The sequence below is a fragment of the Nannobrachium achirus genome, assembly GCF_963921795.1.
Source record: "Nannobrachium achirus genome assembly, chromosome: 3".
Taxonomy (NCBI): domain Eukaryota; kingdom Metazoa; phylum Chordata; class Actinopteri; order Myctophiformes; family Myctophidae; genus Nannobrachium; species Nannobrachium achirus.
In genome coordinates, this window is record NC_137812.1 from 15765538 (window position 1) to 15792897 (window position 27360).

Below are 27360 nucleotides of genomic sequence, written 5' to 3' on the forward strand. Positions count from 1 at the left end.
TCTCTCTATCTATCTATCTATCTATCTCTCTATCTCTCTATCGCTCTATCTATCTATCTATCTATCTACCTACCTACCTACCTACCTACCTACCTACCTACCTATCTACCTACCTTCCTACCTACCTACCTACCTATCTACCTACCTACCTACCTACCTACCTACCTACCTACCTACCTACCTATCTATCTATCTATCTATGAACAGCATAAACCAGCTTCCCTACGAAGCCATCCCCGATTTAACAGGTAGAACGTTGGCAAAATGTCTCGATTTGTTTTGCTCATGTTGTTTTGTTTCATCGCTTCCAATTTCACTTGTTTATCCTGTATCCCATGTGGTTTGGATGAAATTAGTATTGTGACCTGAAAATGTATATTTGTTCTGCTTAAAGAGCCTGAAAGACTGTTTCCGGTTCAAAACAAGATGTGCTACTTATTTATTTTTTTAGCAGATCAACACCAGCGTGATGTTGGATTTATTGAAATAAAACAAATATCTCGGGAATCTCTGGTGTGGTGGCCTGGGACATCTGGAATATATCAGGTTGGGGGCAGCCAACGAGACAAATAAAATATGGAGATTACAGGTTTCTGCTCAACAGCAACAAGATTATTGTGTTGGTATTGTGTTGTTCAACGAGATGGTATATCAGCATGCTGTGTGTGTGTGTGTGTGTGTGTGTGTGTGTGTGTGTGTGTGTGTGTGTGTGTGTGTGTGTGTGTGTGTGTGTGTGTGTGTGTGTGTGTGTGTGTGTGTGTGTGTGTGTGTGTGTGTGTGCGTGCGTGCGTGCGTGCGTGCGTGCGTGCGTGCGTGCGTGCGTGCGTGCGTGCGTGCGTGCGTGCGTGCGTGCGTGCGTGCGTGCGTGTGTGTGGTCCGCAGCACCATAGTGGACCTGAGGCTGAACGAGAACAAGATCCGCTCGGTCCACTACTCGTCTCTGAGTCGCTTCGGGAACCTGACGTACCTGAACCTCACCAAGAACGACATCAGCTACGTGGAGGACGGGGCCTTCTCCGCTCAGTTCAACCTGCAGGTGAGTGATGACGGCATGCATGCTGTACTATAGTGTCTTTTTTTTAATATATATATTATTTTTATCCCACGAGGAGTCAAAGTGACTTCTTTTCACCTGACGGGGGATTTCCCCGTTTTGGACGTAGCGCGTGGAAGGAACACGTTATTCCAACCAGTTCCTTTCCCCTCCATCAGACACCTGGCTGGCCTGGGGGAGGGGAGGCATTATAGAGACCAGGATTACTGCATGTTGTAGTGAGGGTATCTATCCTAGGAGAGGCACAGAAAGGCCCTTTCGCCAACCCCACCTAGGGTGGCTGCACTAGTTTCTATTCATCGATCTTTGTTCTTGTGTTTTCTTTCGCTCTCACATGCCCACACACATCCCTAAACTGAGCGTGTGAATTGGAATGAAAGTGCAGTGGTGGAAAAAGTACTCACATTTGTTAGTTAAGTAAAAGTATCAATACAGCAATGTAGATGTAGGCTACTCTGTTAAAAGTAAAAGTCCAGAATTCAAACTGTACTGAAAGCATTGACATCAAAAAGTACTTAAAGTATCAAAAGTGTAAAAGTACAATCTTTCGATCCGAGATGTAGTGGAGTAGAAGTAAAAGTATTGGAAATACGGTAACCAAGTAAAGTACAAATAACTTAAAAGTGTACTTAAGTACAGTACAAAAGTAAAATGTACTTAGTTACTTTACACCACTGTGAAAGTGTACAGGAGAATGTGCCAAAGAAACTAAAACAAGCTGTGTATGACGATGTGTTGTTGCAATTCATGGGTTGCATTTATAGTCCCACACCAGCCATTTTGAGGACCAACACAGGTGTTTTGATTAAGGTAGAACATTGGTTCTATGCCAATCAGACAAATTGAAACACCTGTGTTGGTCATCAATATGGCCGGTTTAGGACTACAAATGCAACCCATGATGAATAGTAATCCCGCTCAGTACGAGAGGAACCACAGGTTCAGACATTCGGTGCATGTGCTTGGCTGAGGAGCCACTGGGGCGACGCTACCATCTGCAAGCTTTTGAGCAAACGCCTCTAAGTCAGAATCCCGCCAAGACGGAACGATATCTGGGTGTGATTGATGTCAGCCGTCAGAGTGTCTGCGACAGCACAATGTGTCTCACTTTACCATAGCTCTGCCCTGCCAGGGGCGTCACAGGGGGGCGGGGGAGGAGTGGGACTGAGTTACTAGGGCCCAAGGTGGAGATCTGCTATTTTTGAAAAGTTGTGAAAATGTGTGCAAATCTTTGAATATATGTATTTTTTAAGCGAACATTTGTAACTTGTAACATTTGTAACTAAATTTTGCTTCAGGGGGGGTCCCTGGAACTAAATATTTTGAGCTGGGGGTCCGTGGCCAAATACATATCATTTGGGGGTCCTTCACATGAAAAGGTTTGAGCACCACTGACATAGAAACATATTTCTCTTTTTTTTTTTTACTTAGGATTTGAAATATTCAAAGACAAAAATGTTCAAGATTTTTCAAAGATAGGAGATCTACAAGCTCACAGCGCGGCACTCAGTGCCGCGCTGTGAGCTTGTAGATCTGCTATAAGTACCCTGCAGGGCCCAGAATGTGGTGTGAAACCCTGTGCCCTGCCACTATAGCCATAGTGTCTTCTCAACACACAACACTCCCAGTGGAGGAAAAAGTGCTCACATTCTTTTTTTTTTAAGTAGAGGTATACTTCAATATAAAAAGTAGAAAAGTATTGGTATCAAAATTGACTTAAAAACCTAAATTAAAAGTACTGGTTAGGCAGAATGTCCTAATACAAGTTTTCAAATGTATAAAGATCTTTTGAAAATAGCAGATCTAAAATTAAGCTCACAATGCGTCCCATCGCGACGCATCGTGAGCTTGTACATCGGCTATTTTCAAATGGTCGAAATGTATATACGTAGGGCTGAAGTGGTTAATGTATGTTTTGTGACAATAATCAAAATCTACAAAGTAACCACTAACTAACATTTACGTAAAGTAAAAGTACAATATTTGGATCCGAGAGTAGAAATAAAAGTACTGGAAATACTCCAGTAAAGTACAGAAATACCTGAAAATGTTACATAACATGCAGGTGAATGATGGCACGCACGCACCCACCCACCCACCCACCCACACGCACACGCACGCACACACACACACGCACGCACGCACGCACACACGCGCACACACACTCAAAACCCTCTCTGCACAATTCAACGTGCAAGTCACTGTTAGATTATAGCCTTTAATACCAGGCAAAAGACAGAATTGAGTCAGAATCTATTCATTGACCTATAGGCCCTTTGGGTAGATTGACATGATGAGGAACTTGACTTGGTGCATTGCTCCTACAAGCTATAATCACGGTATTACGATGGCCCAAGATCCCAGACGTCATCTAGTCTCGTATCCCAATATGGATGTTAAATGGATGTCGATGCTGGCGGGGGGCAGACAAATCAATGGCCCACTTCGTCATACAAGAGTGTAGCACGAATACACTATTTCTCACATTTCTATAGCATTTTTTCTTAGTACTCAAAGATGCTTTACACTTAAGAAAAGGCTAAGAAGACCATGTATGAAAATCTATAAAAAACAATAAGAACAAACAGTGCAATGGTGAGACGGGGTGGTGTGCAGTTAGCTGGAGAAAGCCTTATTGAAGAGGTTGGTTTTGAGAGCGTTTTATTGAAGGTAAGGACGGTGGCATTCCACATGGGTTGGGGCAGCAAAGACAAAAGCCCTTATCGCTCCAGGTAAGATAATATTTAAAAAGGAACAAGCAATGATATACCCACCCACACATAAACACCCCCCCCCCCCCCCCCCCCCCCCCCCCCACACACACACACACACACACACACACACACACACACACACACACACACACACACACACACACACACACACACACACACACACTGGGCATGAGAGCAAGCAGGCCAGTCTGCGCTCAACTTATCCGCCCCAATTTATGCTTGGTTGCGTGCCGGTGTGTGTGCCTGTGTGTGTGTGTGTGTGTGTGTGTGTGTGTGTGTGTGTGTGTGTGTGTGTGTGTGTGTGTGTGTGTGTGTGTGTGTGTGTGTGTGTGTGTATGTGTGTGTGTGTGTGTGTGTGTGTGTGTGTGCCTGTGTGTGTGTGTGTGCCTGTGTGTGTGTGTGTGTGTGTGTGTGTGTGTGTGTGTGTGTGTGTGTGTGTGTGTGTGTGTGTGTGTGTGTCGTCGTCACAGAAGTACGTCTAACTCTGGGTTTTTAGCCTGCGGACATGCTCAGGCAAAACAGCACTCCCTCGCCCCCATGCTGGGCTGAACGCAGCTCTAATGAGCTGGCAGTCTCTCTCTCACACCCTGTCCCCGACCACAGGAGGATAGGATAGGAGCAGCACACATCTAAGCTGCGGCGCTAGCTGCATGCCACTTCAGAAGTCATATATACAGGGGCGTCGCACCAAATTCTGGGCCCTGGGAGCAAGAGGATTCACTGCGGGCCCCCCATGAATGTTCTTCATAGGCGGAGGGGGTTTAACCCATTTAGACTGGGAACGCATTATTACACGTGATTTTGTGATTTTACTATTGAAAAATAGCAGATATACAAGCTCACAGCATGGCACCGAGTGCCGTGCTGCTAGCTGATAGATCTGCTATTTTTGAAAAATCGTGAAAGTTTTGAATATTTCAAATCCTTCTAAGGAAAAACCTATGTTTCTATGTCAGAGGTGCTCAAACTTTTTCATGTGAAGGACCCTCAAAATGATATGTATTTGGCCACGGACCCCCAAAATATTTAGTTCCAGGGACCCCCCAGAAGCAAAATTTGAGCTACAAATGTTCGCTTAGAAAATACACATATTCAAAGCACACATTTTCACGACTTATAGCAGATCTACAAGCTCGCAGCGCTGCTATATTTCATATCTGCTATTTTTCAATAGCTATACAGTATCAAATAATTAAGGCCCCTCCACCTTGAGCCCTAGTAACTCAGTCCCACTCCCCCCCCCCCCCCCCCCCCCCCCCCAGTCTCTGTCAGGCGGAAACCTTGCATCTCCAAGTTTCATATTTGTATGCTTTTTTTCATAAATTTAAGCCCTACTTCAAAATACAAAAGTGTCGCAGGAAAGTAGTGAAAATAGCAGATCAACATGCATTCTTTTTTTTTTTTTTTTTTTACCTTTTCCTGAAAAGTAACTGCAGGAATTAACTAACCAACTAACAGTTTTGGACATACAGTGTTTCCGGCCTGATAACAACGATATATGAGACTATTAGTACATCTTCTCTGTCGGGTGGAAAAGTCATATGTCGATCGCACTGCATTTCGAGTGGGTCTGCTACTTTCAATGCTTTTGTGAGACGCTGTTGTTAGTATGATCAATGTTGCGTTAAAAAACACACAAAAAAGGTTAGATTAGAATACGGAGACACAAGGCCTCTGCCCCGACAACAACAACAACAACAACAACAACAGTAGACTAGACGTGCCTCTGTTCTCTATGCCTTGAAAACAACAACAAAGCAACGCACATCCACTCATTAAAAGCTGGGTGCGGGCCGAGGCCAGGATTCACAATAAAGAGAAGGTCTGCACACTGGATAATGCTCCAAAAGTTTTAAATTGTTCTAGGCCTTCTCTCCACAGTTACAATTTACAACAGTCACCTATTCAGAAAAATATAAAAATCGGAAAACATATAAGAATAAGAGTGCTCTATGGGCTAAGGTGGAGTCTGAAGAGGTGAGTCTTCAGACCACGGCCGAAGCTATAGGGAGTGAGTCTGCAGTTCTAATTGCGATGGGGAGTTTATTCCACAGTGTGGGGGCCAGGAGGGCGGGCGAAGGGTCTAGGAAGAGAGAGTTTTGTCCTGGGGATTCTAGCGAGGGTTCTGTCAGCCTCCCTGTGTTAGCTGATCTGAGTGAACGGGAGGGTTTGTAGGGATCAATCCGGCTTTGAAGGTATGGAGGAGCCATACCCTTGCCTTGGCTGCTCTCTCTCTCTCTCTCTCTCTCTCTCTCTCTCTCTCTCTCTCTCTCTCTCTCTCTCTCTCTCTGATGGTGGCTGCTGCCAGCCCAGCTCATGGCGGTGCCGCAGCGGCAGCGACAGCGGCAGGGGATTTGGGATAATCCCCTTCCTCTCTTGTGTCTGGGTGTCTCCCCAGGTCCTCAACATGTCTCTGTGTCTCCCGAGGGGTCTCTGAGGGGGTCTCTGAGGGGTTCAACATGTTTCTGTGTCTCCCCAGGTCCTCAACATGTCTCTGTGTCTCCCCAGGTCCTCAGGATGGTTCAACATGTCTCTGTGTCTCCCAGGTCCTCAACATGTCTCTGTGTCTCCCCTGGTCCTCTAGATGGTCTCAACATGTCTCTGTGTCTTCCCAGGTCCTCCAGATGGTTCAACATGTCTCTGTGTCTCCCAGGTCCTCCAGATGGTCTCAACATGTCTCTGTGTCTCCCCAGGTCCTCTAGATGGAGTTCAACATGTCTCTGTGTCTCCCCAGGTCCTCCAGATGGAGTTCAACATGTCTCTGTGTCTCCCAGGTCCTCAACATGTCTCTGTGTCTCCCAGGTCCTCCAGATGGTCTCAACATGTCTCTGTGTCTCCCAGGTCCTCCAGATGGTCTCAACATGTCTCTGTGTCTCCCCAGGTCCTCTAGATGGAGTTCAACATGTCTCTGTGTCTCCCCAGGTCCTCCAGATGGAGTTCAACATGTCTCTGTGTCTCCCAGGTCCTCCAGATGGTCTCAACATGTCTCTGTGTCTCCCCAGGTCCTCTAGATGGTTCAACATGTCTCTGTGTCTCCCCAGGTCCTCAACATGTCTCTGTGTCTCCCAGGTCCTCCAGATGGCCCCAACATGTCTCTGTGTCTCCCCAGGTCCTCCAGATGGTCTCAACATGTCTCTATGTCTCCCCAGGTCCTCCAGATGGTTCAACATGTCTCTGTGTCTTCCCAGGTCCTCCAGATGGGGTTCAACAAGCTGAGGAACCTGACGGAGGGCATGCTGCGAGGCCTGGGCAAGCTGCAGTACCTCTACCTGCAGGCCAACCTCATCGAGACAGTGACACCCAACACCTTCTGGGAGTGTCCCAACATCGAGAACATAGACCTCTCCATGAACCGGTATACACACGTGTGATGATGTGATATGATGTGTGTGTGTGTGATATGGTGTGTGTGTGTGTGTGTGTGTGTGTGTGTGTGTGTGTGTGTGTGTGTGTGTGTGTGTGTGTGTGTGTGTGTGTGTGTGTGTGTGTGTGTGTGTGTGTGTGTGTGTGTGTGCGTGCGTGCGTGCGTGTGTGTGTGTGTGTGTTTGTATTACTATATTTGTGAGGACCTACACAAATAAGTCAGTGTGTCCAAACACGTAGTTACTGCAGATTGTAGATGTGGATTTGAAAAATAGACCTTGTGAGGGCCATTTTCCTGGCTGGCCCTCACAAGAGTATAAGGCTTGTTTTACGGTTAAAAAATGATTTATTTATTTTTAGAGACAGGTTTACAATTCGTAAAACATTCGGTCCCGTCGAGGGGGTAACAGAGTTCCCGTTGGTCGTACCAAACATGCTCATTAAAAGATGTTAAAATGTGTGTCTACCCAGCCTGTGTCTCAGAGGAGGGCTGTAGACAGGTCACAACCCGCCTATCATCATCCATGGGGAATCCAAGCTGATAGAAACTCTGGGCTTTGGTAGTGGAAGCCATTGTTCTCGTGTTAATAAAAACACAAATAAAACATCTTTGCAAAAATAAAACCTGCCTAATGAGGATGCCACTGTTAGTCATCCTCAGCCTTACTAATAGTCGGGGGATATCTTAAAAAGTCCTGGAATAAATTCCTTACCAAAGGTCTCTAGTAACATCCCACAAAGACTGGAATTCAGTTTCCCTAGGAGAATCTGTTACAGCTGCTGAAAGTTGGGGTCCCATTAAATTAACTATACAGGATAAAACACACCAAAATAAATCTGCTTTAAGTAGCATGTGAGGGGTCAAACTAGGGTTTTTTCATGATTCTGAATCCATATTTGCAAGCATTTGTTTTGTAAGAAAAAACATTCCTTGGGGTAAAGGCGGCTCCCACAAAACTGTGAAAAGTGATGACTCATCACTAAACCATAGTTTTGTGGGGCCATTTTTTGCCCAAGGAATGTTTTGTGTCTAAAACAAATGCTTGCAATGGATTCAGAATCATGAAAAAACCCTAGTTTGACCCCTAACACGCTACTTAAAGCAAATCTATTTGGGTGTGTTTTATCCTGTATAGTTAATTTAACTCATTCTGTGCCAGATGCCAAAATGGCTCCAAGGTAGCTGTGCCGAGATTTTGTATGTTTTTCTTTACTATGCAATGAAAAAAAAAGATTTTTTTTCCCCACAGAAACAGACACAGTTGTTGTGATTCAGTGGCAAAAAGAATTTTGGCAATCGGACAAATGGTTCCAGAGATAGAGCTGTTTGAATGAAAAAAAGTGTCCATCCACTAGAATGGACACACATGAACACACATTTTCTCAATCAGCTAAACGAGGGAGCGAACACACAAACAGAGAAAAGCATCTCTCTGATCTCAGGTCATTTTGACATCTTTAGATCTTTTTTTTTTTTTCTATGTAAAAAACACAAAAACCGTCATAAGCCGTCATTGGCACACAGGGCTATTGGAAAAAAACCGTCATAAGCAGTCATTGGCACAGAATGAGTTTTTAATGGGACCCCAACTTTCAGCCGCTGTCAAGGATTCTCCTAGGGAAACTGAATTTCAGTCTTTGTGAGATGTGTTACTAGACACAGTTACAAACACATTGGTGATTGGTGTTTTCAAAAGTTAAGTACAGTACAGTAGCAACTACTGGAAAAATATGCTGTTGGCGTATAGAATATGCCAAACTTTTTGCACATGTACATCTGAGGATGCTCTTTTCTTTTCCTGTTGCTCTTTTTGCCTTTTGCACTCATTTTTTACGTCTTACTATTATTTACACATTTTTAGATTATTATTATTATTTTTTTTTTAGATGTGGTTTGCTATTATTATATAGTTTTTCTTTGATATACGACTGCATTGTCTGAAGGATGCCAAACAAAAACAAATGTTACTCTTATGTACCTGTACAAAAGACGTAACAATAAAGTACAACCTTGAAACCTTGAACCTTGGTGAAGATAGTTTTTGGTAAGGAATTTATTCCAGGATATGACACTATTTCTGAAGATATCCCCCGACTATAAGATACTCAGGGCTCTATTATGATCCAGGTCTTATGCCTTATGCCTTAACTTATTTGCCTTTTTTTACTATACCTGTATATACATATTTTTTTAATATTTCAAATAGCTGATCTGCAAGCTCACAACGTGCAGATGTAGATCAGCATTTGAAGTATTTAATTTTTTTTTTCAAAATAGTAAAAAAAAAAGGCAAAGAAGTTAAAAACATGCCGAGTCTCTATACTGCCACTGAGCAGCTCCATTTTACTGAAACCAAGTTTGAAATTAGAATTGAACACACAGAATAACGATACGAATCAAATGAATTAAAATGGTAGTGGATGGAGTTGGTACTTATTTACTGTGCACCCATGGACTGGACACTTTGGGCTCTATTTTCGTCCATGCCGTACCCCTCAAAATAGTAACAAAAAAAACTAGAAGCAGTGCTCTTCCGAGCACAGGTCTCCACCAGGCCACACAAATTGCCCTGTTATAGCGCCACGATGAGGCTGATTTGAGAAATTTGAAGTGGCATTTCTTCCTCTACCTAGTGGGAACGTGCACGCCCAATTTCACCAAGATTGCACGCTGTGTTCATGATTTGAGGCATTTTGTTCAAAACGGAGCAATCCTGCAAACTTTGGAAGCCAATTGTAGCCAATCAGGATGGAATATGGAAAATCGGACGTATCCATGATGATCACATGACTGTAGAGATACTGTCTACCGATTTGTAGGATTTTTGGACAAAATCTGTAGGAGTAGTGTACAGAAATGTGTTTTACTAACATCGGCCTCATGGTGGCGCTAGAACAGGGCCATTTGAAAAATGTGGGGCAGAGGTTCTGAATTGGCATCCAGGGAGTGTGTGTGCTCAGTTTGGCAGCGATCGGGCCAACGGCGCCGGAGATTAGCTGTACACAAACTCGGAGGACGGACGGACGGATGGACGGACGCACGGACGGACGGACGGACGGACGGACGGACGGACGTGCGGACGGACGCACGGACGGACGCAAGGACAGACAGAGGCGAAAACATACTCTCCCCCTGCCTTCGGCTGGTGGAGACAAAAAGTTTAGGGATAGGGTTAATTAAGGCATGGACAAAACTAACATCTCTCTCTCTCTGTTCCCCCTCCAGGATCCAGGTTCTGGACGGCAGTCTGTTCTCGGGCCTCAGCAAGCTGACCACATGTGAGCTTTACACCAACCCCTTCAACTGCTCCTGTGAGCTGCTGGGCTTCCTTCGCTGGCTCTCCGTCTTCCCCAACCGCACCAACGAGCGCATGGTGAGTGTGGAGTGGAGTGGCGTACAAGTGCTTCTCAAGCTTCTCATGTCAAGGAAGGACCCGCTAATTGATATGGATTTTTGTCACTTCGCTCCGCGTTGGAGCTTGTAGGCCGAGTAGACTGAGTTACTAGGGCCCAAGGTGGAGGGGCCTTAACTATTTTATACTTTAGCTATTGAAAAATAGCAGATATACAAGCTCACAGCGTGGCACCGAGTGCCGCACTGCGAGCTTGTAGATCTGCTATTTTTTGAAAAGTTGTGAAAATCTGTGTGCAAATCTTTGAATATGCATTTTTTTAAGCAAACTTTTGTAACTAAAATTTTGCTTTTGGGGGTGGTCCCTGGAATTAAATATTTTGAGATGGGGGTCCGTGGCCAAATACATATCATACATATCATCATCCTTCACATGAAAAAGTTTGAGCACCAATGACATAGAAACATAGGTTTAAAAAAAAGAAGAAAAAAAAAACCTTAGAGGAATTTTCAAGATTTTTCAAAAATAGCAGATCTGCAAAGCTCGCAGCGCGGCACTCGGTGCCAGTCTAAATGGGATAATAAAACCCCCTCCCCCTATGAAGAACATTCATGGGGGGCCCGCAAGTGAATACTTGTACCCAGGGCCCAGAATTTGGTGTGACACCCCTGTCTCCATGGTATTAAAACAGGTGTGCGACTCGCCGACCGGCTTCTTGGGCTACAGCCTGCTGAGCCAGAACCCGCGCATGCCGGCGCACCGCAACGCTCTGCACATGCTCAGCACCGTGTGCACCGACGACGGCAGCAGCGTCACGCCCTACTTCGTGATCACCGGGGGCCCCCCACATGACTTCGTCACGCCGCCGGACTTCGTCTCGCCGTGCGGCCTGGACGACTGCCCTTCGGGAGCCTCGCCGGAGGACCCCGTCAGCCTCAGCCCCATCTTCACCGACACCAACCCTGCCATGAAGCTCAAACAGGTGCTGTGCTTCTGATCCATCTGACGCACTGGGTCTCAAAGCTTTTTCAGGCTGTGATTTTCTTGTATCCGTATATAGAAAGAAATCCAGGTCCACACAACAAAAATATTGTTTTCACAGCAGCTCCATTTTTCATGTCTACACAGATTGATTGAATCATCATCACATTTTTGGAAAATCGTAATTTATTTATCCGTTTAGAAAAAGATCCGATTTAGTGGACGAAATCTCCGTTTGCATGTGGTTGAAAGACCCCCAAAAATGTGCGTTTAGAAAAAACATCCATACTGGTGTTGCCGGGGTCTGAGTTTGACTCGGTTCCACAGATAAATATTGTGAGAATAGCCGATCTACAAGCTCACAACGCCTCACATCGTGGTTGCCTCTTTCTTATATTATTTGACAATTTGGCCAATGTGGATTAGAGGGTATGTGCTTGCATAAAGAGAATGGCAAATCGAGTGGCAAAGTGAGTTTAACCTTGTTTAATGTTGTTTAATGCAATCAGATAGGACTTTTCTGTTTGGATGTATGGGCTGTCATGGCCAGAAAGTAGTTTTTTGCCACTCAGTGAGGTGTTCCCGTATAACTTCCGGGTATGATGATGATGTCAGGCGCATATCCTCTATAGTAGGAGTTGAGGCATTAGATAAATATTGTGAGAATAGCCGATCTACAAGCTCACAACGTGAGGCGTTGTGAGCTTGTGAGCTTTGTAGCTATTACTTAAAGTCTTTGGGAGGTTTTTGCCTAAAATGACCATGCCCAAAATAGGGGTCGATTAGGCCTATTAGCCTATTAATGATGACGATAATGATCTTAATCATTAGCACCATTCATACATTATGTTAAAAAAGATAGATCATAAAAACAAGTAAATCAAATGAGAAGGAAATATGTTTAGGAAGGAACAGTAGTAAAATGAGCAGAAAACTATCAGATACATAAATATGTGTCAGCCGTTCAGCCATCACTGGCAGAGAGACACACAGCTGCCTCACCATGTCTGGGACTGTTAAACCTTCCAACTGTACTTTAATCAATCATTCAATTGGATGATCGATCATACTTTTTTATAATCATTTATTATTATTTTTTTTTTAATATACTTTATCGTGTCAAAACATGCACAACACTTCCATCAAATCATTCTTCAGAACTTTTAACATGTTGTGTCCTTTTTTTTAAGGACATTTTGACACATTTTTATACATATATATATATATATTCTTTTTTTTCCACCACCACATAGAGCAAAAAAATTCCACACAAAAACTGTAAACAAAAACATTACAAAAAAATAAAATCATTTAAAGCAATTGACATGCTGTTGTTTTACCAGTCATGACATTCCTTGTCCTGGTCCTTAAAACATGTATGTTAAAACTGAAAACTCCACTCCAGGTGAGCTATGGAAGGTGTTTTTCTCTCGGTGTTCTGTTGCATGTTGACTTGCAAGGATAATATACCTATATAGGTGTCGTAGTTCAAGGAACTTTCCTGTTAATCGTTGCCTCTGTTGGAACGCAACAACCATAGTGGTAAATGGTAAATATGTTGAATTGGAACGATACAAACACAGTGGAAAGTAACAGGTAAATGGTAAATGTTGGATTGGAACAATACAAACACAGTGGAAAATCACAGCAAAGGGGATACAACCACACCCTTCCCTGGACGATGATGCGTTCATCCAGAGAGGCCAATGTTTTCTGAGCCTATAATTATTCAAAAAAACTACAGATTACAGAAAAAACACTGAATGTTGAAAGTTCAGTTTTGTTTTGTGTAATTGAGGTCAGGGAACATGAAGAAAAGCCTTAGAAACAAACAAAAAGAGAAAGTAATTGATGTCATATGACCTTTAAATGGTTGCATCTCCGTCCAGGTGTTGCACTCCAGCGCTGTGATCACGGTGCAGATCCCTCACCCGTACCGCAAGATGTACATCCTGGTGCTGTACAACAACAGCTTCTTCACCGACATCCAGAACCTGAGGAGCCAGAGGGAGGACATCGAGCTGAAGAACCTCAAGCCACACACAGACTACACGTACGCAACCTTTCTTTGTTTGTTTGACATGCGCGTCACAATCCCAATGGACAGACGAGACGCATTGCTTACATTTTCAACAGGATAAAAAAAAAAAATCTACAATCTATGCCATGCCTGATGAAGGTCTGAACTCTGAACGACCGAAATGTTGCTAAATAAAACTACTATCTATTCGTCAAGTTCACTGTTCCGACGCACCTGTCCTTGTAGGTGTCTCTTCTAATCTATAATCTAAAAAACAATGAAGTACAGGGAATTTAAATCACTATAACCAGAATCAGACAATACATAGACAATAGAGCATTATTGTCACGGAGATACCTCTTATCTCGATATTTGTATTTATTGTGTTTTGTTGTAAATCAATGCCCTTGATGCTTGATCATACAACAGTGTCACACAAAAGCATCAAAAGTAGCAGATCTACAAGCTCGGAACGCAATGCGAAGCGGCACATTTTGAGCTTGTAGATCTGCTTGCTGTTTTTGAATTTGAAACCTTAACATTTTGGACATCCCGAAAGGCATAACAATATATCGGTACCAATCAAAATCCATGTTGACCACTTGTTATTTTGATTTGAAAAACACAATTTGAGTCCTCTGTTAAAAAAACATTGCTGTCAGTCTCTCTAGTTTTAGATCAGTGGGCAGAGAGTTCCAGAGCTTTGCCCCTTTCACTGAGAAGGCAGACGGTCCAAACCACTTCTTGGTCATTGAACCAAGCAATGCAATCACATTGTGTAGTTGCTCTACGCCTCTACCTCTACCAGAGCTCTGAGGTCTAACACACAGAAAGTTGTCCAGAAAACAGATGTGAAACATACTTTTATAAACATTTAACCACTTCCCCCTTTTTTAATGTTGGTATTGATTTTTCAATGAAGAAAAACATTATCCTCCTGTTCCACCTTAGGCAACCTAGGTGCGTTTACTAAGCTATACGTAATAGTGGCCATTCCGTAGATACAACAGACTAATATTCACATGTCCATCTAAAAGGACTATCCAACAAAAAGGACCATGACCTTTCAAAAGGATTACAAGCGATTTCAGAGTAATCTAAAAGCGAGGCCATAGCTCCAGGAAAGATGTTTTGTTGCCTTCAAAGGCTGCACATAGTGAAGGGGGAACCTTAGCAATCTCTGTACCAAACCTCTTTCCGGCTGATATGAGTCTATCAAATAACTTATATTGCAAAAATGTCAAATAAATCTCTTTATTTCTTCCAAGACGCAAAGCTCCCGGATCCTGGTTCTTTATTTTAACCCTGAAGATGTCACTTAACTCACACATAGCCACCTAATCCGAAAACCTTGATACCCACTTGCATTTCCAAAAAAAACAGTGATACTAAAGTTCTGAGGTCTGCATGACTTTTTGAAAGTAAAACATATGCACGCAGGCAGGCAGGCAGGCAGGCAGGCAGGCAGGCAGGCAGGCAGGCAGGCAGGCAGGCACACATATATACTGTATATTGTTGGAATACCAAAATGGTTTCATTGGTGTCTGGTCACTGATTTGTATTGCCTGTTTGTATGTCGACTCTGTCAGGCGGAAAATTTGTACTGTTTGTCCAAAACTGCTACTTTTCAGGATACAAATGAAACACAGCAAAAGTAGCAGATCGACAAGCTTGAAATGCGTCGCCTCGCACCACGTTTCAGGCTTGCAGATCTGCTATACTTTTGATGCTTTTGCGTGACCCTGCACTATGATCAAGTAGGGCGTTCATTAACAAAAACAAAACACTAAAAGTTAAAATACTAGATGGAGCTTTCTGCCCCCCGATAATCCGTGTTGCGCTAGACTTGAAGCGCTTTAACCATTACTTTATGCTTTAGCTATTGAAAAATAGCAGATTTACAAGCTCACATCATAGCACAGAGTGCCGCGCTGCGAGGTTGTAGATTTGCTATTTTTTGAAAAAATTGAAAATTTGAAAACGTTTTGAAAAAGTCTTTGAATATTTTGACCCGGTTCTATAAAATGTCTTCTAAATCCTTCTTCAAAATCAGTGGTTCAACTTTTTAATGTCAAGGAGGACCCGCAAAATTACATGTATTTGGCCGCGGACCCCCATCTAAAAATATGTTGTTCCAGGGACCCCCCAGAAGCAGAGATTTGAATTTTCAATAGCTAAAAGCAGATAAAATACTTCCAGGTCTTAATGGCTTCGTGTTTTCCAGGTACTGCGTGGCGTCCATACGCAACTCTCTGCGCTTCAACCACACCTGCCTGACCATCTCCACGGGCCGGCGGCTGGACCCCGAGCGGCTGCCCAGCGAGTCGTCAGCCACCCACTACATCATGACCATCCTGGGATGCCTGTTCGGCATGCTCCTCTTCCTGGGCCTGGTGGTCCACTGCCTCCGCAAGAAGAGGATGATGGAGGAGAAGGTACACCAAAAGCATTGTTCAACCTCTTCTGTTTCTTTTTTCTGTTTCCCCATGTTTTTTGTCGCTCTATAGTCCATGTCTAACAAAAACAATGGTCACTTCGAACTCACCTGTACGAAGATACAGAATTTGAAATGGGGAAAAGGTTGGTGCACAAGTTTTGTGCCTTCAGCCATTGCAGCATTGAAGACGGGGTGCTGTGATTTTACCCCATACAACAAGATCATCAAGTATTATTTATTGATTTATTGATTGATTGATTGATTGATTGAAGAATTTGCATAGGAAAAAGTACAGTTTCACGGCAGTACAAATCACTGGTACAAGGTCAACTAAAAGGAGAGCCTAGTAAGCTTTTCGTCTTATTTACACAGGAACCACTTTATGCATCTCATATAACATTGAAAGAGAGACGGATAGAACACAGTACTTTGCATAGGATAACATCAATTAAAAAAGCAGAGCAATTAAATGTTTATACTTTTTTTCTCAAAAAAGTGCACGGAAAGTGTTACAATTATGTTTTTTTATGTGGCCACACCACCTGTTCATTAAGTAGGCTATACAAGGTTTTCAGGTGGGTGGTGACCCAGCTGAAGTGTTGCTGTATGGTGAAAAGGGGAGGTTGTGATTTTATTATGTCATTAAATCAGTGTTCAATTGGGTCTTTTGACTCAGAGGCTTTCAGCTTTCAGGAAGAAACCACAAATACACAGGGAAGACATACGAGTATTTGCATAATTTTTACCACACCTGGGGGTCTATGAAAGTGAAAGTAATGTTAACTCATATGACACAGAAAAAGTACTAAACTATGGCACCACCTTTTTTAAACAAACTGCCTCGCTGATGGGATGGTTTCTGTGTATACTGGGGAAGTCAAATATTGTCTTGGTGTTACGTTGCTATATGCTAGAGTAAATACGGTTGTGTGGTTTTCTTGTTGGGAACAGACTGTGAAGATGAATTCCCCTGAAGGGAACAATAAAGAGAATTTACATGATTATTGTTATCATTAAAGGAGAGGAAGATGAGCCGCATACAGCGCACGCTCATCGAGCTCAAGTACGGCGGCGGCGATATGGAGGGTGGAGGAGGTGGTGGTGGTGGCGGGGTCTCCTCCTCCCAGAAGCAGATGCTGGCGGGAGGGGAGAGCCTCTCCCGCATGCCCTACCTGCCCCAGGGAGGAGACATCGACCCCTACAAGCTGCAGGAGGTGATCGAAACGCCCGCGCACAAGGCCGCCAAGCTCAACTACATGGAGGTCAGGGGCTCCGGCGAGAGGGAGAGAGAGAGGGAGAGGGAGAGAGAACGGGAGAGGGAGAGAGATATGTCGCCCCAGGACAACCCTCAGGGCTCCGTGGCCGAGATCTCCACCATCGCCAAAGAGGTTATTTTTATTTTCAGCATTTTTAGGCATAGTGTGGGGCCTTAAAGGGGAAGACCACCCATTTTCAATATTGAAATATGTACAATGTGTGATGTCATCAAGTTGTGATTTGCAATACAAACCCCAAAATCAATCCTCCAGTTCTAGGCAACACAGAAGAGGGGGATTTTCTTTTTCTTTTTTTTTCACACAACTTTTCTAAGGTATATTAATAACATATTCAATATTGAAAATGGGTGGTCTTCCCCTTTAAGGGGAGCAAATGCTAATTTCGTGCAGATTTGTCTTAAAGCGCCAAATTTTCGGGGTCACCACAGCGGTCAAATCAAGTTGGGCTCCCATCCATTTTCTGGGGCTATTGATTTGACCGCTGTGGCGACCCCGAAGGTCGCAAACTCGGGCGCCCTAACTAAATCATTAGAGCATGCCCTGGGCTACAACTGTGCAGAATTTTGCGCTTTAATACAAAATGGCCCCACACTAGCATGTGATTCAGATATCATGTTATTTAGGCCAGTGGCTCTCAAAAGTGGGTCCATTTGGTTACATTTGTTAACTCTCTACGGAGTTATGGGGGTCTCTAGCCTAACAAATAGTAAACAAGGCTTGAGAATCACTGATTCAGGCAAATGCTAGATTCTTTGTTTACCTGGTATCCTATAGAGTTTTTAATGTACAGAATGCTTTTTTAAATAACATGTTGGTAAGACAGACACCAGGTAACAAAGGAAATGATCAGGTATCTTTCTTTGAGGCACTACACCATTCTCCCGGCACTCTATTCACGTGACAATTTTATTAACTAGAGTTTATGCTTTACTCAGCTTAATCCGATCTGGATTAAAGCATGTGCTAAATGTCTAAATCAATGGTTAACAGCCTTTTCTGCATCAAGGCCCACTTGAAATTCTCAAAAGCATTGGCAGCCCACCCATCTGTCCACATGACACGGCATCCATAAATGGTCAGATGGGTGGGCCACGTGATCTCTCAGATCATGTTTATTTCAATGATGAATCAATCAAATGTGTTCTGGCATGCATCAATGGAACTACAGTAATACTCCAAGTTTTGGTATCACAATGAAAACACATTTTTCAAGGATTTAAAGAACAAATACCGTTGTTCCTTATTGAGCTTGGCACATTTCCTGGGGCAAGCTGCCCAGATCACACATGTCACACGTGTCTTCTTAAATGTGCCAATCTCAACAAGAAACAAGGCTACCGTGTATTATTTTTTTATTTTTTTTACATAAAAAATGTTATATTATCATTAGAATGGTAGTGTTTTGCCAATTTGGGGGGGGGGGGTCCACTTGCAATATCTTCATGGCCTGCCATCGGGCCCCGATCCACATGTTGGGATTCGCCTAAATTGTAACTCGTCTCTGTCGGATGGAAACCAAAACTGTAACCTTTTGGGATTAAAATTCAAAAAACAGCGTCGCTTGCAGATCTGCTATACTTTTGATGCGTTTTGCGTGACGCTGCATAGTATGATCAAGTAGGGGCATTGAATTAAAATAGCTTACATTTCAGGTGGACAAGGTCAACCAGATCATCAACAACTGCATCGACGCGCTCAAGTCCGAGTCCACGTCCTTCCAGCAGGGGGGGATGAAGTCCCCGTCGTCGGTGGGCAGCGGCGGCGGCGGCGGGGGCGGGGCCGTGTCCACCGCCGAGCCCCAGCTGGTCATCCTGTCCGAGGGGGGCGAGCGGGGCGAGAGGGGCGAGCGAGGCGGCGGCGAGTTCCTCTCGCCGGCGTACAACAAGGGCGGGGGGAGGGGCGAGAGGGCGCGGAGCTACCACCACTCGCTGCAGCGCCACCACAGCATGGAGGCCCCGCCCACCTCCAAGCGGCCCAGCACCTCCTCCTCGCCGGGCTCCGCCCGCACCCCGCGCTCCTTCCGCTCCGACGGAGGATACCGCTCCTCCGAGAGGGAGAGCCGCTACATAGAGAGGACCTCCCCCGGAGAGAGAGGTACGCACTGGAGCACTGCTCTTTCCATTGATTGATTGATTGATTGATTGATTGATTGATTGAATACTTTATTAGTTAGGAATGTAAGCAGCATGTGGTTCAGTGAGACATTAAAGCTAAAAGGATAACAACTGTTGTTTCAATGTTGGGTTATAGTGGGGTGCCTGGACACTCAGTCATTTTAAATTTGTGTGAAAGTTTATTTTTCACTTCCAATTTGTAGATTATGGTCTATAGAACAATTTTGGTTCGAGTGTCAAGACAGTAGATTGAAGAAAAATATATTTTTTGCCCTATTTCCAAAATGACCAAAATCGGAATTGTGTTTTTTGAACAATGTCTTAGTTTTCCCACAATTGCTGTGTAATATATATTTTTTATTGCTATATCAAGTCAATACTTTGTGAGGAATCAATTGGAGTCAAATGTTTGTTTTGAATATTCATGAGACAATAACATGGTTATTACACTCATACACAACAATACAGTTACACTTTTTTCCCCCCCTGTACCACAATATACAGTAGTGCCATTGGATTTAACAACAACTATAATAATATTTTAACAAAGAAAAAATAAATCTAACACATATATACAGTCTGCTCTGGTCTAGCTAGTTCTCACAAGTACATTTGCACAGATGTGTGCATTTCAACTTTTCTTTCATGCAACTGCACAGAGTGCAGGTTGACATACACGCACGTTTACAATGCACTTCACACTTTAATATATCCTTGGCAAGGGGCAGAGTGGTCCAAAATGGGACCACTAATCCCATAATCAGTGGGACTGTGGACGGGCATCATGGACCTGAATGAATGAATTACATAGTACTACAATACATATTCATACAGATACATAGTTATGTGCTGTCGCCCAGGCGCTTGCTTGGAAGACACTTCTGTTCAGATGTTGATCCAAAGCATCAGTTGGGGGGGGGGGATCCTTTCCACGTCCCCAGTTTTATGTGAGAATTGTGTCATTCGAACATGATCAACATCATTGCCCACTTTTTTCAGCCTTGGAGATGCTTGTGTTGGGAGTGTCAGCGAGGGTTACAAATTCTTCCATGAGGGATGGCACTTTGCGCATCACCTTTGCGCATGGCCTTGCATGTTGTCATGCCCAGGTTTGTGGCGATGGTAATCAAGGAGATCATTCTAGTAATCTTTCCAGCTTTGAAGGAGATCCAGATTTCCGCGGCCGCATTCAGAGCCTGGATGTGATTTCTGTTGAGGAGGTTTCTGTTCAGGAGGAGTTAGTTGTGCCAATTGTTTATGACTTTTGTTATTGATGGTGGAGTACTGAAATTGGCAAAAGTTTCTGGCAAACATTGACAACAAGAAGGAGCTGTTAAGTAAGAAGGAGCTGTACTCATTCCTTTCAAGTAAGTTGTTAACAGATACACAGTTTCCAGATGACAAGGATGTCTACATTACTGCAGGAGATCAAGTCCACCACGTTGGAAACAGTCCACCAATGGATCAATGCAACCATGAGGAAGCTGACACTCGTGTCCTAGTAGGCCTACATCTTCTCTATGCCCTCCAAACATCATCACTTGGGATGGTGCATACTGGAGACACAGATGTTGAAGTAGTGGTTTTGTGTAATTTTCATCACATCCAGGCTCTGAATTAATCTAGGTCGTCCTCAGACGAGCCTTCCATCGTCGCTTCCAGTCATCCCCGTTTTCCATACCTCCTGTCAGCTCGCTGGTGCTTTGCGCTCCTGTGTCTTTCTTGAGTACATCCACATTATGTTAGTGTGGGACGTCCTGGTGACCGGTGCCCATGTGTTGGTTCCCCACAGCACCAGTTTGCTGTCTGGCAGCTGACATGTGCTGACATGTGAACTCTTGCTGATGTTGAGCACTACACGTAACATTCTGGTGTAGCACCCGTCTAGAGACTTCTGCAGAGCAAGGTTCAGCATTCACTGCCATATAGGAGAACAGACTCTACCGTCACATAGAAGAAGCTGAGTTTGGTTTGTCGAGGGAGGTTGGAGTTCCATACACTAGCCAAACCATTAAGGGCCCTCCATGCAAGTGCCTTCCTCATTAAAGATCTTGCTCTGTTGAGTCGACCTATGAGCCCAGGTACTTGAAGTCCTTGACCTCCTTCAGAGCAGTGCCTCCTGTTGTTGTGAGAGGTGGATGTTCTGTTTGGATGTTATTGGTGATCACCTCAGTTTTCTTGGCATTCAGCTGAAGGCCAACCTTGGCACACTCTGACTCCACTCTGCTCAAGAGCTCCTGTGCTTGCTCTACGTGGTTGGAGAGTAGGCTGATGTCATCCGCGTAGTCTAGGTCTGTCAAGACTACTGCAGGGTGCCGTCTTGAGGCCAAGATCCTGCTCTTGTCCACTGATGGCCTTCCTGAGCGCATAATCCAGGACTAGGGTGTCTCCTTGCAGTACCCCAGCCAGGATGTCAAACTCCTCACTGTTGCCATCTGGGGTCACCACCTTGTTCCGTGTTCCTGCATACATGGTCTCTATTGCCCGGAGTAGGTTGGGAGGGACACCGTAGGCCTTCAGGATCTTCATCATGGTGCCTCTGTGTATTGAGTCAAAAGCCTTTGAAGTCAATAAAGCACAATACAGCCGTCAGGTTGTTCTTCTTCACCTCCTCGATTAGTCTCCTCAAGGCCAAGATCTGGTCTACTGTGGTTCTCTCCTCTCGAAAGGAGTTTTGGTTTTCCCTCAGGTGGGGGTCGATGTCATGCCGAATCCGGTTTAGTATCAGCTGTAGAAATCTGGATCTCCTTCAAAGCTGTAAAGACTACTAGAATGATCTCCTTGTATACCATCGCCACAAACCTGGGCATGACAACAGGCAAGGGCATGGCTCTCTTCCATGCACAGTCCCACTGATTATGGGATTAGTGGTCCCATTTGGACCACTCTGCCCCTTGCCAAGGATATATTAAAGTGTGAAGTGAACTTGTAAAAGTGCTTGTATGCCAACCTGCACTCGTTGCAGTTACATGAAAGAAAAGTTGAAATGCACACATCTGTGCAAATGTAGGCCTACTTGTGAGAACTATCTAGACCAGAGCAGACTGTATATAGGTGTTAGATTTTTTTGTCTTTGTTAAAATATTTTTCTAGTAGTTGTTAAAGCCAATGGCACTATATTGTGGTACAGGAAAAATATTTAACTGTATTGTTTTGTATGAGTGTAATAACCATGTTATTGTCTCATTGTGTGAAATTTTTCTTCAATCTACTGTCTTGACACTCGAACCAGAATTGTTCTATAGACCATAATCTACAAATTGGAAGTGAAAAATAAACTTTCACACACATTTAAAATGAAAACCTAAAATTACATGTACACGGAACCCCACTATTAGGGTAGGGTTAGGGATTGATTGAATATTTTATTGGATAGCACGAGTACAGTTAATCTAAAAGGATTACAATTCTATTCAATACAATGGAGATTTATTGGCATGGGAAAACATACGTTTACATTGCCAAAGCAAGTGTCAAAATGTAACAAACAACAATAACAGTTGATAACCTTTTTGATTACACCAAAAAGGTCCTTGCGGTCTTGTTTCCATTGGGGTCCTTGGTATTCAATTCATCATAGCATTAAACCCTTACCACCTGTACCTCTGACAGACAGTGTACAAATGGTTCCATTTGTATACTGTCTGAGTTAAGTGGGGTCCTTGAAATGTAAAAGTTTGAGAACAGACAGATCCCACTGAGCAATAGTCGGATATTACACGACTAGTTATTTTTTAGCCATCATTTCAACCAGCTAGAATCCGGTTATATTCACACCGAAAATATACTTTGCAATTTATTCCATAATTCGATAACTATTTATTAAAAAAAACAACAGTAGGGTGCTTAACTGATCTCCTAATATTGGACTAACATAACTATAATATCCGTTGATCATTATTAAGTATAGTTTAGATCTAGCCGAGATTTAGCCGACTAAGTATAGTCGGCGTATCTACGTTTATATTTAGACAGAATTTAGACAATTGAAGTTAATCCCTGTTTTAATAAATATTTATTTAAAAAACAACTGCACATTGCAGAACTGATAGCCAAATATTGGTGTAAAATTATTTTAATAGCCATTCATCACTATAAGGTATACGTCTGGACGGTCTGGGTGTAGTCGTTTTAAATACAGCATTTCAACGACTATCTTTAGACCATGTAAAAGTTATCCTTGGTACTAAGGCGCGGTAAGCCGGTAGAGTGTTAATTAATTACCGTGATTGTGTGTAGTCACTCACTGTAAAGTGGAAACGTCCAAACAGCATGCTACTCTGAATTACATTTCTGACAGCAACACACACAGTCAAACACAGCCGTGGCGCCGCCCCCGCCAAAATCATTCAATACGTATTGATTAAACATAATAATTGTAATCGCTATAGGCTTATTAGGCGCCCAATACATTTAGTTTCCTCAACAATGCGCACTACCCTAAAATGAACACAGGTGGGCAATGTCACCTTTTAATACGGCCAGAAAGTCTATACTAATATATCAGCATTGATGGCCGAATGGATAGCGTCGCTGACTTGAGTGCCACAGATCATAGGATCGAATCTCACCGTCGCCCTACTTTTCACAACTTTCGACGGCCGCTAACGGCGAAATGTAGACTTTTTGTATCCGACTAATAGTGGTCTAGTGTAGCAACCTGTGTAAATATAGCCGACTAAACAACTAGCAAAAAATTGCAAATCTAGACCTTTACAACACTGATTTTCAACGCGTGGTGTAGAAGATAAAAACACCACTATTAGGCAACTAATAAACCTCAAAATGCTCAGTGGGATGCTAGGTTCATGGTTTACCTGGTATCCATAGTTTCTTTAGAGTCTAAAGACACCAGTGTGTCTAAAGTTTAGACACACTCTGTGTATGTGATTATTTATCTTGTTTATTGTAAGTAGCTCTGTATACACGCCTAAATTGTGAATTGTATTTGGAGCAGGCGGAGGAGGAGGAGGAGAGTGGGGAGGAGGAGGAGGCGACGCCATCCACACCGTCACCCCGGCAGCCGCCATCCTGCGCGCCGAGGCCCAGAGGATCCGTCAGTACAACGAGCACCGCCACTCCTACCCTGGATCCCAGCAGCACCTGCAGGATCTGCAGCACCACCCACAGGTAGGAGGTCATCATACTGCAGCACCACCCACAGGTATACACAGGGTTCCCACGGTCATGAAATTCCTGGAAATATTTTGAAATTAGAAAAATATTTTTCCAGTACTGGAAAAGTTTTGGAATTGATCAAGGGTCCTGGAAGGTCCTGGAAAAAATAGCTATGCATTGTCTTTGGTTATTGATTTTTTTTTTAATACCTCTGAAATGACAAATTAAACTTGGGCCAAATTGTCAAATATTAGAGGCAGACATTGTGAAAATAGCAGATCTACATGCTCACAACGCCTCGCAACGCGAGGAGTTGTGAGCATGTATATCTGCTATTTTCACAATAGAACCGTGTTATACAAAATTCCTCAACTCTTAGTGCTCGTCAGGGTGCCGGGTCCCCAATTAAAATATGATTATTTCGGGGGTCACGGCCTGAAAAGGTTAAGAACCACTGGCATACACTACCTGTCTTTGCCTGCATTGCCTTGTCTATCATCTGAATACTGGTCTAGTAGCCCGACCACAGGCTACAGTGGTCCAGGAGTCCCACCCAAACATTCAACTGCTGATAAAAGCCCACAACGCATCGCTGCCTCGACACGTTGTGGGTTTGTAGATGCAATGAACAATGTAATTGTGTTTTGGGGGATTGAATATTGGAATGTAGCCTAAATAAGAATTACTTTAGTAATTTTGGTCTCGTGTTTTTGTTACTTTGGCTTGTTTTTTTCTTGACCACAATTTAGATAGAAGATTATTTAGGCAGATACTGGGTTCATTGTTTGGGTTCATTGCATTTTAGAGAGAAGGGGGGGCTGAACATGGCAGAGATGTCTGCAGCTGCTGTCCATGTTTTTGAAGTAACTGTAGCTGCTGTCCATGGTCCTGAAGTAACTGTAGCTGCTGTCCATGGTCCTGAAGTAACTGTAGCTGCTGTCCATGGTCCTGAAGTAACTGTAGCTGCTGTCCATGGTCCTGAAGTAACTGTAGCGGCTGCCCATGGTGTTTAAGTAACTATAGCTGTCCATGGTCCTGAAGTAACTGTAGCTGCTGTCCATGGTGTTTAAGTAACTATAGCTGTCCATGGTCCTGAAGTAACTGTAGCGGCTGCCCATGGTGTTTAAGTAACTATAGCTGTCCATGGTCCTGAAGTAACTGTAGCTGCTGTCCATGGTGTTGAAGTAACTGTAGCTGTCCATGGTCCTGAAATAACTGTTACTGCAACTGCTGTCTTGAGGCCCCTGGTGCGTCTATTCTCATGCCTGTCCCTGAACAACGTGTGTGCCAAGTTTGGTGCGAATCAGAAGCAACGGCCATCCTCAAGGCAATTTTTATATAGCGTCTTTACCTTGCTTTACTATATAACTGCTGTGCTTACGAGCGTCTGCTAAACGCCTAAATGGTACTGTGTGTGCCCCCCTCCCCCACCCCACCATCCACCCTCCAGGTTCTGCAGGACCTCCACCACCACCCGGGGGGAGGAGGGGGCCGCAGAAAGCCCACCACGGTGCTGGACCCGCTCACCCTGGGCCGGCAGGCCAAGCAGCAGGAGCAGCAGCTGGCCTACTCGCAGCTGCAGTCGCCCCACTACCCGGGGCTGTCGCCGCAGTACCACAACCTGAGCTACTGCTCCAGCCCCGAGGAGGAAGAGGAGGAGGAGGAGGAGGAAGAGGGGCTGCTGTGCACGCCCACGCTGGGCCTGTGGGAGCGCTTCAAGCTGCACCGCAAGCGCCACCGGCAGGCCCAGATGATGGAGGAGGAGGGCTACGTGGCGGCGGGCCACGCGCTGCGCCGCAAGGTGCAGTTCGCCAAGGACGAGGACCTGCACGACATCCTGGACTACTGGAAGGGGGTGTCTGCGCAGCAGAAGGCCTAGAGCAGAGCAGAGCAGCCCCTTCCCCCCTGTCCGGACCGCGCACGCACACACACACATAGACACATGCACCCACGCACATAGACACACACACACACACACACACACACACACACACACACACACACACACACACACACACACACACACACACACACACACACACACACACACACACACACACATACATACATACACACACACACACACACACACACACCTTGGCAGATTTTAAAGAAGAAAAAACACAGTACAAACACACAAACACTCACATACACGCGATATTGCATAATATACTTGCCACATATGACAAAAGACATATGTGACAAAAGACATATATGTAAATACGCACACACACACACACAGACACACACATACACACACACACACACACACACACACACACACACACACACACACACACACACACACACACACACACACACACACACACACACACACGCTAGCACACACTTTTAACACAAACCAAGCCTTTGCTTCTGGGAGAAAAAAAAACATGGACCAAAAACTAATGATGATATAAAAACTATACGTTGAACAACGACATTCAGATAAACTTATAAAGACTGATTTACCTTTTTGTAATGTAATGGAAAATTATAACTCTGACTTATGTAGCCATTTGTACTAAGAGTAGGTTTTGAATGAAGAAGAACAACAATGAAGCAACACACGCACACACACACACACGCACGCACGCACGCACACACACACACACACACACAGACAGACGCACACACACACGCACACACACACACACACACACACACACACAAACACAAACACACACACACTGAAGGACAGGAACCCATAAACATTGCGGGCCGTCCCATCCTGAAGATACTTTTATGCCCTGCCAGCCTTTTAATCGTGCGTTCAGTGGAACAGAACTGACTACAGTGCATTTTACCTCTCGCCAAACAGCGTGTTTTCTTTCCCCAGCGGCTGTGGAATTGATTGAGACATATTTTTTTGCTCGCCAGAGACGATCCGATTGTTGGAAGCAGGGGA

General features: G+C 44.1%; 1 protein-coding gene across 1 annotated transcript in view; it reads left to right on the forward strand.

Moving 5' to 3' along the window:
* LOC308282010 (protein ELFN1-like) overlaps positions 1-26331 on the forward strand; it is a gene marked incomplete at both ends in the record, with an annotated part of 26627 nt that extends 296 nt beyond the window's left edge. The window contains 10 exons of the mRNA XM_080722359.1: positions 883-1036; positions 6978-7144; positions 10379-10526; positions 11197-11487; positions 13376-13539; positions 15731-15941; positions 16963-17331; positions 18873-19314; positions 24292-24464; positions 25903-26331. Of these exons, the coding sequence (XP_080578485.1) occupies positions 883-1036; positions 6978-7144; positions 10379-10526; positions 11197-11487; positions 13376-13539; positions 15731-15941; positions 16963-17331; positions 18873-19314; positions 24292-24464; positions 25903-26331 (2548 nt within the window). The remainder of the gene's footprint in view (positions 1-882; positions 1037-6977; positions 7145-10378; positions 10527-11196; positions 11488-13375; positions 13540-15730; positions 15942-16962; positions 17332-18872; positions 19315-24291; positions 24465-25902) is intronic.
* Positions 26332-27360: the final 1029 nt, after the last annotated feature.